This window comes from Lacerta agilis, chromosome 8, assembly GCF_009819535.1.
Source record: "Lacerta agilis isolate rLacAgi1 chromosome 8, rLacAgi1.pri, whole genome shotgun sequence".
Lineage (NCBI taxonomy): Eukaryota > Metazoa > Chordata > Lepidosauria > Squamata > Lacertidae > Lacerta > Lacerta agilis.
Genome location: NC_046319.1, coordinates 68,290,691 through 68,302,693, shown reverse-complemented (window position 1 = coordinate 68,302,693; position 12,003 = coordinate 68,290,691). Strand labels below are relative to the sequence as shown.

Genomic DNA, 12,003 nt, shown 5'->3' with positions numbered 1-12,003 from the left:
AGTGTAGTTCTTTTTGATGGCCTCCATTCAGTCATCCACAAGGAGGAGCATTCATAAGCTAACTTACCAGGGGGTGAAATCTCTGGCTGTCCAAGACGTCAACAATGCAGGAACATCAGTTACTTTCACTTCATTTGGACCAATTAGGTCATCCGTCTGATCATTGTTGAAGTTTCCACATGCCCCACATACTTGTCCTTTCAAATCTGGACTAGCAGTCACCTGCACTCCTCCAGCTAGGTTCAGTTTTACTTGAACTTGAGGTGAACTCAGGGTTATGACTTCACCAGACAGATTAAATATTATTGACTCTGTGATTTTGGATGGGATCTGAACTGGCAGCCCATTCACCTGAAAGACACAAAGCAGTTAAACAGGGACAGAGAAAAGAAAAGCATACAGTGAAACAATGTTCTCTTCCAAGTGCTTCACATCAAACTAGAGCTATAAGGTTTAACTGGTTTAATCTAGAAGATTGGGGATGGGGTATATATGGCCATCCAGAAGTTGTGGGACTACAGCTCCCAGCATCTTTGATGAATGGCCATGGTTTTGGGATGATGGGACCTGGAGTCCATAAACTTCTGAAGGGTCATAGGTTCCTCATTCCTGCAGTGTATACTGATTTGTTGATGACTGAGAGCAGCCTTGGGGGCTAGACCCTGTGCTATCACATGGAGTGGTTAGGCGAATGCCGCTGGTCCCCATGAATGCCATTATTTTTGTGGGGGCAGCCATGTTTTGTTTTTGTTTCTTACCCACATTGTGATGGAAATTCCAGCTGGAAACCCAGACAAGGAGGGCCCTGGGACAGCATCTTTCATTTTCCAAGGGCACCTAGAACAGCTCTGTTAAGGGCCCCATGTTTGATTACATTTATATCCTGCCTTTTCTCCAAGAACCGTATGGTGTTGTACATGATTCTCCACCTCACCCCCTCATTTTATCCTCATAAACCCTGTGCGGTAGGTTAGCTACCCCACCCCTTATTTTTGGGAGCCTTGTAAGAAGCTGCTGCAGAAGAGTGAATGTGACTAACATCATGAGATGAACTGGTGCCTGAATGGTGATGCCAAAGGGGCAGTGATTCTTTAGGGAAGCTGAGGCCTAGGCATTTGGTCAGACTAATTTTATCCTTGGATAATTGTAGCCGACATAGTAGTAGTGGCTAAAATAGGCTTGCCATATTTCAAAAAGTAAAATTTATTTTTTTAGAAAACTACCGTAGTTGTTGAATTTTTTTATTTTAATTTTTATTTTAAGGAAGCTTCCTCTTTCTGGCTAGGCCCTGGGTGGCATATTTCAGTTCTGCAAAGCTGGGCTGTTATGGGCTCCTTCACAAAGGGAGAGGTTTTAGATTTAGATTTGCAGAGTTGGAAGGGACCCTTAGCATCATCTCGTCCAACCCCTTGCAATGCAGGAATCTTTCGTACAACACATGGGACTTAAACCCACAACCCTGAGATTAAGAGTCTCATGCTGAGCGAGGGAGAGAGAGAGAGAGAGAGAGAGAGAGAGAGAGCTTAATGCACACACACACAAAAAAAATACCTCCCTGCTCAAAATTCCTTTCCTGACAGAAATCAAGAAATCGCGGGGGGGGGGGGAGCAAAACCCGGGTTGCCATACGTCCAGGAAATTCCTGACATCTCTTAAAATTCAAAAAAATTCACCCTGGACACCATTTTAGGTGTCCAATTTGCTGGCATGACTGGAATTTTCCAGACGTATGGCAAGCCTAGGCTAAAACATCCAGCACCAAGGTGAAACTGTTCAAACATCCTTGTCATTTTTGCTGCTGCTAGGAGGAGTAATGTTGCAACGTTGATACTACAAAAACGTTGGTGAGGGGTTTTTTTGCCATTACATTTACTTTATGTTGCTTCTTTATTATGGCTGTTAATATGAAATTATTCTAGCAATTGTTGATTTTGTGATGTTGTGTTCTCATAAGCCAGTTTGAGCATAATTTTTTGTGTGTGAGAGAGACAGGGTGGGGAGGAAAAGCAGCATGCAACTAAAGTGGTTGTGGTTATGATGATTATAATACAGTGACTGACCTAAAGTCATGGCAAAATGGGGGATTTGAACTTTAGTCTCCCAAGTCCTACTTGCACACTTTTAACCCATGCACCACCACCATTTATAAAAAATAAATATTGTATAAATAAACATTTTAATACATAAGTAAAACTTCTCCCTTTCTTGTTCTGCTTTCTACTTACCCAGGCCTCCTTCTGTCTATTCACAGTAATAAATAGACCCTTGTAGAAGAAATAGAGCAAGTTGGCAGTGACTGCTCCATTGGGCGGACATGACGAAACTTCCACAATCACACGGAACCAATAATCTGAGTTGATGTCACAAAGGGAAGTCAGTTGAAAGGAGCCAGGAGCAGGGACATTCCCAGAAAGGCCATCAAAGGTAGATAGTTGAGCTCCGGGTATCAGGGAGCAGTGGTACTCTGTTGGGAAGATAAGTTTGAAAATATACGACCTGAAGTGTATGAAATTTCAAAAGCCTAAGCTTTCTGGGGCAAGATGAAACCAAGACATTGCCCTCTTCTATGTGGAAGATTTGGAACTAGCAGTTTAAGAGTTCTGCTTCCTACTCAGTCTTCTCTTTACTAGGCTCAACATAACCAGTTCTTTAAGACTTTCTTCATAAGACACTTTATAATCTTTGTTGCTCACCTTGAAGCCTTTTTCTATTTTGTCAATAATATTTATTGTGGCACTGTGAACTGTGACTCCCTACTTAGAAAAATTGGAAATGGCAATAGTCAGAGCATTGGTCCACCTAGCTTTATGTTGCCTGTGCTCACTGGCAGTGGCGTTCCAAGATTTCAGGCAGGAGCATTTCGAGGTCGACCTGGAGTTGCTGGGGATTGAATGACCTTGAAAAGCGCTTTTTTAATTTCAAAGGAAGTTCACATTGGCACCAATGGAGGGCTGAATCTATACTGCCCTATCAATTAGGAACCCAAGAAAATATGCAGAATCCAACAGTGTTTACCCCTCTGTTCACAAAAACAAGTAATCATCAAAAGTTACCTTTCCCGTAGCATCGCATGATGCCATCAATCACCTCACAAGTTTCTTCTCCTTGGCAAGTGATGGCCTCACACCTGAACCCTCCAGCTGCAGTGCAGATGCATTTCTCCTTACAGTCATTGAGCACCACAGGTTCATCAGGCTAGGCATCAAGAGATAAAAATGGCATAGAGGGTGAAGCGGTCAGAGAGCACAGCCAAGGATCACTTAGAAAAAGAAAGATTTCCATAGTAAAGGAAACGACCATTAAAAACATAAGATGAGCTGGGCTTGATCTGGCCACTGGGCATCGAGACCAGAATTCCGTTTTCACAGTGGCCAACAAGAAGCCCTATAGGAAGTCTGCAAGCCAGATCTGAGTACAACAACATTCTCTCTCCAGCAGCAGAGATAGAAGATAGCCACCGTGACTAATAACCATGGATAGCTTTCTGTTCCGGAAATGTGTCTAATCCTCTTTCACAACCCTTCAAGTTAGCGGTCATCACTGCCTCTTGTGGGAGTAAATTCCATAGTTTAACCACAGATGCCTGGCACCAAGGGTTGTGTATAGGCAATTCAATACTGTCCCCATCACCACCACTGCCTCCCTCTCCACATACTGGGAAATATCTGCCACGCTCAAAGCAGCCACACTCATCCAAGGAGATGCATTTGAGGCCATCAAAGAAGAAGCCAACATCACACTGGCAGCCCTCGACACAGTATTCCGGGCATCGAATGTGGTCAGTCAGTCCAGCACAGTTGGTTTCACAAATGTTGGAACAAGTGGTATAATAACTGTTGGCAGGGCAAGTCACGGCTGCAAGAAAAGAGACACAGAGGGTTAATTGGGGGGTCCCTCATATAACAGAAGCAGCAGAATTAAACCTACCAGCTATGAATGGGCATATGTGATGTGGGCCAGAGCAATGCTAGTCAACAAAAAGAACAGGTTACAGGACCAATGAGATTTCCATCTTGAAGGTCTGGAAGGAAGCAATGGAGGTTGATCCATTGGAGATGATGGGACGCTGCTCCAACAATCTCAGTCGGCCCCCAAGCGGTCCTGGCCTGATCACCTTCTTGCTTACAAGTCAGCAGTGGCTCTACCCGTCATTGCCTCTGGCACAACTTTCTGCTAGTCTCCCTGCCTTCCTCACTGCCTGTCTCAATGGGTAGAAACCACCACTGGAAGAAATGGAAAGGGTTCTCTTGGTACTCACGGCAGAAGGTTGCACTTCTCCAAGGCTCAATAGGGACCCTGGCCTCCTGGCAGGCTTTCATGTAGCTCTGGAGGCTCTGGCACAGGATCTGTTGGTCACCACCTCCTACACACAGGTCATTGATGCAGTTGTCCAGATATGGCTCGGGGTTCACTATGGCATGGCATGCACTGAATGGACCATTGGATGCAGTGAGGAGCCCACAGGAGCTGAGCTGTTTGAAAGGTTCTTTCTTCTCCTCCTCACAAACTAAGCAGCCCTCTGCAACACACCCATCTGTGCAGGATTCATCAACAATTGGAAGTTTCCAGGCAACAGCAAATTTATTCACATCAGTGACCACAGTGCCATCAGGGAGCTGGAGATCGTCACTCTTGTCTCCATTGTAGTTCCCACACAAGCCACCTACGTAGTCCTGGTAGATGCTGGGAATAGTGACCCTCACATGGGAATACAGGTCGTAGGTCAGTGCAAAGCCAAAGGTGGAGTCTATTGTGATACCGATCCCGTGCTGAAAGATTCTGAGGTGCCCAGACAAAAGATTCACAGGGAGGCGTTGCAATACTCCATCCACCTGGAGAAATAAAGGGGATTGGCCAGCTGAGTAGGGTGTGCTATGCAGAATAAGGGCCAATCAAGCAAAGATGCCAATCACACAATCAGCAGCTGGCTACGTAGAAATAAATTGCAAGATCATATGCAACAGACCCTGGCGAGAGGGGTAGGGTCTTTAACCTTTTTGCGCTTGTCATAGTCCCAAAACACGATGGGTCATCTTCAGCTGCTATTTCTATTGGGCTGGGGAAGGAAGGCTTCCATTCACTCAAATGGGATCTCTTTTCCAATGCAAGGAGCAAACACAGGGAGGGGATGATTCAGATTTGGAAGGTTAGCAGTGGGCGGGGGTGATGATGATGATGATGTTTAAGGCCTCCCTACTGCGCACACTCACCCAGCAGGGTAGAAATTTGGATCAGCATACCAAGCCAGCATTTGACTTCTTAGAACCATTCACACAGTAGTTATGTGTGTGAAAACTACTGCTTCTACTTTGGCCCTAAAAGATGAGTGAGGAGCAAGTTGTCTCCAAAATAATCTTATAAGCCGTAGGCAAATATCTCAGGATGATTAGCGGGTAGCCTGATCCTGGATACAGAGTGAGGAGGAGATGAACGCCCACCCCACCAAGCTTGTCCACTTAGCAGCATTAAGAGACTCACCAGCACTACTCCCCATTTGTTCAGCAGCATAACAACCTGAAAGTCAAGGACCTCCACATAGACCATCGTGGCATGTGTGATCTTCCCATTGCCCCAAGGCTCATTCTTGACAATAACAGCTAGGGGTTTCAAGCTCTGGGTTGGCTTGTGTAGCTTGGTTAAGAAGTAAGTGCAGGTGCCCTGGAAGTTAATGATTTGGCCATCAAAGGACAGATAGAGGTCACCAACAACTGAGCAGGTGGCGTTTCCAACTGCGAAGCACTTGCGGTACCCTTCCACCGTTTTGCACTCTTCATTGGGGGTGCAGGGAGCGGTATGACACACCACGTTTCCACCAGCCTGGCACCTGCAACGTTCCTCACAAGTTGGATAGAAATATTCCAAGGCTGGATAGTAGCGTCCCTTGTAGAAGCACCCACACTCAGACATAGGGACGCAAGTGTCAGTGCTCCTGACAAAGCCCTCATTGCAGACACAGCCCTCCTCGCACTTCTCCGGGCATCGAGGCGGGACATACAGGCTGCTGCAGGTCTGGTCACAGGCCGTGGCGCAATGTTCATAGTGACTGTTGAGCGGACAGGGTGGGGCTGCAAGTGCAAAACAGAGAGGTTAGCCAATGTTATGCTTTAGTGGCCTGGTGCAAATCTTGCATCTACAAAGCAGTAGAGGCTGGTCCATTCGGGACAATGTGGACCTGCGTCACCAAACTCAGCCTGGCTTTACCCAGCCCCACCTGAGTGCCTTCTTACTTCCCATGGGTGGCAATAGCTGCCAGCTTCCTTCCCCTAAGTCTTTGTGTTGTCCTGTAAAATCCCACAAGGAGGAAGATAGGGAGAAAACTAGAATTTGATGTCTCAGTTTCTCATTGTTTCTGGCTCCACCTACTGTTGGGCTCCCTACCAGTCCTGCCAGCACTGTTGAGAGAGGATCGATGCACAGCCACATCACAGGTGCATGGTTGCTAGAGTCACAAACAGGGGACGATGTGATATCATATTCTCTCAACCTTTCTGGCAGGAGGGGGAACAATAGAAAGCGGAATCTTCTTCTTCCTGTTACACTTTTCCAGCAGAGAGCACACTGTATTTTTAATTGGACTATGGCATTTTGCATCTATAAAGGATTGTTACCTGTATCTGTCTAAAGTCCTATAGACTGGGCAAGACATATATATGACTAAACGTGTTTTTGTTTGTTTGTTTGTGTGTGTGTGTGTGTGTGTGTGCGCGCGCGCGCATTTATATAAACAATTTGAGAGTGATTTCTTTGTTTAAAGGGAAACATAGAAGGGAGATGATTAAAGTGTGTCTGGTGGGCTTGGAGAGTTACCTCATTTTTTATCTCTCCTTCCTTCTCCTCTTTTTCTTAAATGTTCTTTTATCTGCACTGTTCCCTCCTCTCATTTTCTGCCCCTAGACCCTGCTGGAAATGAACTTGCCCTTCCCAGGAGGAACTGCTTCAAACAATGGAGCACTCACGGCAGAAGGTTGCAGACCTCCAGGGGTATATGGTGACCCCAACAGCTTGGCAGTCTTTGGCATAACTGGCGATGGCTGCACACATGAAGGCATAGCGTCCCTTGTAGAAACAAAAGTCGTAAATGCAATCTTGGAAGGCGCCTTCTTCGTCAACCTGGCCGTGGCACTCCCGGAAGGGCCCATCCTTGGCCAGAATAAGCCCACATTCCTGGCCTGCTGCACGCTGCTGGGCTGCTAATTCTTCCATCCCTGGGCATTTGGGGTCCACTATCTCCTTGCATTTTGGGTCAATGCTCTCAATTCCACTGCCACCAAATACTGGCCTGTCGGGAGTGAGGATGCTGCCAGGCACAAGGGCATCATCTTCAGGGTTCCCGTTGAAGTTTCCACACAGGCCACGCAGGATGTTGGCATAGGTGTTGGGCACCGTGACTGATACCTTGCTATCCCAGTTAAAGGTCACCACGAGGCCAAAGTCAGTCTCAATCACAGCATCCAGGCCGCTCCTATATAACTTGATTTTTCCTCCAGCTGCACTAAAGGGAAGGAAGGTGAGCAAGCCTTCGACCTATGAAGACAGGAGAAGATGCTGCTGTTGAAAAAATGAAAAGGATATTTGGGGCTCTTGTTTCCCACCCGCATAAACTCCACAAGAGGTATGGCAAACTCATGTCCAGGGGTCTAGTGTGGCTGCGCAAGTCTCTCTATCTGACACCGTTGACCTTTCTGCGTTCACACATCCAGCCCTAGCCCCAGCCCCCGATGTGAACCCCCCTTGTGTGCTCTTGCCTGGTTGGAAAGCCAAACTCCCACTGGTATATACCCCAGTGTAGTCCTTCCACAACTTAATAGGGCGGAGGATGTGGTCAAAATTAGTTTTTGTTGGCTCTCAGCCAGCAGACAGTGGCCACAACGCAACAGTTCCCTGCAAATGGCACCAGAGGGGACTAATCATCGTAATAATGATATCCCAATGTTAGCCAGACTTACCAAGACTTTGCCGGAATGTTGCCTGCTGACTATAATCTCAACATCATAGACGTTGACTTGAACACTCCGGGTCCAGGTCACAGCAGCATTTCCCCGGTGTTCATTTTGAACATAGACGCTGAACCCTTCCAGGTCCTGGGGACTGTTGAAAACCTCAGCAAGCACGTAGGCACAGGGCCCTTGGAAATCAAATCTCTTTTTGTCAAAGGTCCAGTAGTGGGGATCCCCGGATGCAGAGCATGTGCTGTTTCCAGTCGGATAGCATCCCCGCACGCCTTTGACCACTTGGCACCGTTCTGTTGGTTTGCAAGCACTAGCTGAACACTCCACCACTCTACTGGACGGATTGCACACACAACGCTTCTGGCACAGGTCATCCGCCCAGAAAGCCTCATTGGGGGCATAGGGTCGCCCTTCGTACACACAACCGCAGCTGCTTTCGGGGATGCATGATCCTTGGCTCAGCACAAAACCCGCAAGGCACTGGCAGCCTTCGACGCACACAGCTGGGCAGAGCTTTGGCCCTTGAGTTTGGTCATCCATGCAGGTGGCAGGGCAGGCTGTTCCACAGATTTGGTACTGGCTGTTCGGAGGACACTCCAGATCTGTGGGGAAGAGTAGGGGTTGGGTGGCATTCATATTGGATCACATCCCCACTTTGCATTCATAGCACTTTTAGACCACTTTAAGAATTATGGTTTTCCCCCAGAGAATCCTGGCAACTGTGGCTTGTTATTTAGGAGACAACTCACCTTTAGGACCCCCCCCCCAATCTGGAACAAGGCCCCCTTCAGTCAGTTCATCCCTTCCTTGTCTTGCTTTGCATACTCACAGCATCCAGAGTCCCTTCTCCAGTCACCAATTTGGGCTCCCTCGCTCTGGCAGGCATCGGCATAGGCTGCCAGGATATCACACAAGGACTGTTTGTTCCCTTTGGTGGAGCAGACGTCAAACACACAGTTCGTAAAGTAGATTGTGGGGGGCACCTTGGCATGGCAAGAAGCAAAGGGGCCATTGGAAACCTTGGTTAGCAGACCACAGTAGGCCTCTGACTCGTACTTCTCGGCCTGATCGGATTCACAAGGCTTACAAGGCCCATTGCAATCATGCCAGCAAAGGCTGCCATCAGTCGTCACCACCCAGCTTTCACCGAAGGCTGGAATGTTAGGAGCTGTGGTGCCTGCAGGGGTTTCGAAGTCATCACTGGGATTCTCATTATAATTCCCACATAGGCCACCGACAGCCTCCTGATAAGCACTGCTGATGGTGACGCGGAGGTGGTGATTCCAGTCATAAGATACCTTCAGCTGGAAGTCAGTGGAAAGTAGGACAGATGTGCCAACCTGCAAAATTTGCAAGTTCCCATCCTTCAGATAAATGGGCAAGTGTGCCCGGATACCATTGACCTGTATCACAGAGGAAGAAAGACACAAGAGGGTAAAATCACCTTTTGCTCATGTGTAACAGCAGAAGCTAAGCTAAGCTAAGCTAAGCCTCCTTCTCCATCTATTGGGCTACAGGTTTTGGCTATTTTTGGATACGATTGGACACCATCTGGATGCCATGAACCTTAAAAAATTGCATGGATTTGAACCAAATTGGACAAGTTTGTTCCTGAGATCCATGAGCAGGTTTTCCTCTTCGTTTGGATATGAGTGGGTGACATTTTGAATCAAGATGATGCAATGAAATTTTAGAAGCTGCACTGATTATTTGGTTTCTTCTAGTTCCCTAGCAATGTCAGGTACAAATCTGCTGGTGGCTTATATGTAAAGATGTCTCATAAGTCAAGATGGTGGGTCCCAAAAATGTCACCAATCTTTTGTTTTACAACTTGAACATGTGCAGTTACCATCTGCTGACATGGCCGTCATGGACTCAAAAGTGGCATTGAACTTGCCTTCTGAATCAACTCTGAATCGATCACCACTCACCTGTACAAAACCAATTTCTGATCTGGTCATGGTGATGGTGTATCCATAAACCTCAGTCGTCACCACTGTCACATAGGACACTGCTTTGTTCCCCCGGTTTTCATTCTTGGCAAAGATATGGAAAGATGGAAGTCCGAAGCTTTCAGCACGTGTCTTGACAAAAGTGTAGGTGCAGGTTCCTTGGAAGTCATACTTGTGTCCATCAAAAGTGCTGTAGTGTGGGTCACCCATTGCCCAGCAAGTAGCATTAGAGGATGGCACACAGTGTGGTTGACCATTTATCATGTTGCACACCATGCCTCTTCGGCACTTTACAGTGTCACAGCTGGGTGGTGGTACAACTAAGGACAGTAGAGAGAAAGTTACTGGTAAGGTAGCCATGTTGGTCTGCCATAGTCAAAACAAAATTTAAAAAAAAATCCTTCCAGTAGCACCTTAGAGACCAACTAAGTTTGTTCTTGGTATGAGCTTTCGTGTACATGTACACTTCTTCAGAGAGAAAGTTAGTTGTCCGTAATCATATTGGAGTTGGGGGAAGGCTTCCTACATCTTCATTATTAATATTATTGAACGAATATCAGGTTTCTAACTTCTGATACACTACTGCATCTAATATCCCTAAATCCAGGGATTCAGAATTGGAAACCCTACTTTGAAAATGAAAGAAGAGAATAATAATTTAAAAATTCTGCAAGCAAACAGATGAGGGGGTCAAATCTCTCTCAACTTGCTATAGGAGACAATGAATCACTGTTCCCTGCATAGCAGCATTGAGGAGGCCAACACAGTTTTGGAACCGTGGGGAGGGGAAGTTTAATTCTGTCTCTATGTGCTGCTACAGTCTCAACAAATACTGCCTCTCTGAAAGTGGTTTTTATTTTTCAAACAAAACGCCCATTGCCACCAGTGGAGGGCTGAATTCACAATCCCCACCACTCCTTGGCTATATCACAAGAATCCAAGGGACTAAATGGTACCCAACCATCTCTCTGTTCATAGAGAAAAGTAGTCATCACAAGGCACCTTTGTTGTAGCATTGCATGATGCCGTCGATCACCTCACAAGTTTCTTCTCCTTGGCAAGTGATGGCCTCACACCTGAACCCTCCAGCTGCAGTGCAGATGCATTTCTCCTTACAGTCATTGAGCACCACAGGTTCATCAGGCTAGGCATCAAGAGATAAAAATGGCATACAGGGGGAAAGGGTCAGAGAACACAGCCAAGGACCACTTGGAAAAAGAAAGATTTCCATAGTAAAGGAAACCACCATTAAAAATATAAGTTGAGGCAGGCTTGATCTGGCCACTGGGCATCGAGACCAGAATTCCGTTCTCACAGTGGCCAACAAGAAGCCCTATAGGAAGTCTGCAAGCCAGATCTGAGTACAACAACATTCTCTCTCCAGCAGCAGAGATAGAAGATAGCCACCGTGACTAATAACCATGGATAGCTTTCTGTTCCGGAAATGTGTCTAATCCTCTTTCACAACCATTCAAGTTAGCGGTCATCACTGCCTCTTGTGGGAGTGAATTCCATAGTTTAACCAGAGATGCCTGACACAAGGGGTTGTGTATAGGCAATCCAATACTGTCCCCATCACCACCACTGCCTGCCTATCCACATACCGGGAAATATCTACCACGCTCAAAGCAGCCACACTCATCCAAGGAGATGCACTTGAGGCCATCAAAGAAGAAGCCAACATCACACTGGCAGCCCTCGACACAGTATTCCGGGCATCGAATGTGGTCAGTCAGTCCAGCACAGTTGGTTTCACAAATGTTGGAACAAGTGGTATAATAACTGTTGGCAGGGCAAGTCACAGCTGCAAGAAAAGAGACACAGAGGGTTAATTGGGGGGGGGGTCCCCTCATATAGCAGAAGCAGCAGAATCAAACCTGCCTGCTTTGAATGGGCATATGTGATGCTGGCCAGAGCAACACTAGTCAACAAAAAGACCAGGTCACAGGACCAATGAGATTTCCATCTTGAAGACCTGGAAGGAAGCAATGGAGGTTGATCCGTTGGAGATGATGGGACGCTGCTCCAACAATCTCAGTCGGCCCCCAAGCGGTCCTGGCCTGATCACCTTCTTGCTTACAAGTCAGCAGTGGCTCTGCCCA

At 46.8% G+C, this 12,003-nt stretch overlaps 1 protein-coding gene across 1 annotated transcript; it reads right to left on the bottom strand.

The window, feature by feature from the left end:
• LOC117051982 (IgGFc-binding protein-like) lies at positions 1–10,111 on the bottom strand. The gene is made up of 10 exons (XM_033158709.1): positions 9,881–10,111; positions 8,779–9,352; positions 7,947–8,551; positions 6,957–7,524; positions 5,479–6,065; positions 4,259–4,832; positions 3,656–3,855; positions 3,054–3,195; positions 2,226–2,464; positions 1–351 (listed from the first exon to the last, which is right to left on the bottom strand). The coding sequence occupies exons 1-10, from the start codon at positions 10,109–10,111 to the stop codon at positions 64–66; spliced, it is 4,008 nt and encodes a 1,335-aa protein (XP_033014600.1). The 3' UTR covers positions 1–63.
• Positions 10,112–12,003: the final 1,892 nt, after the last annotated feature.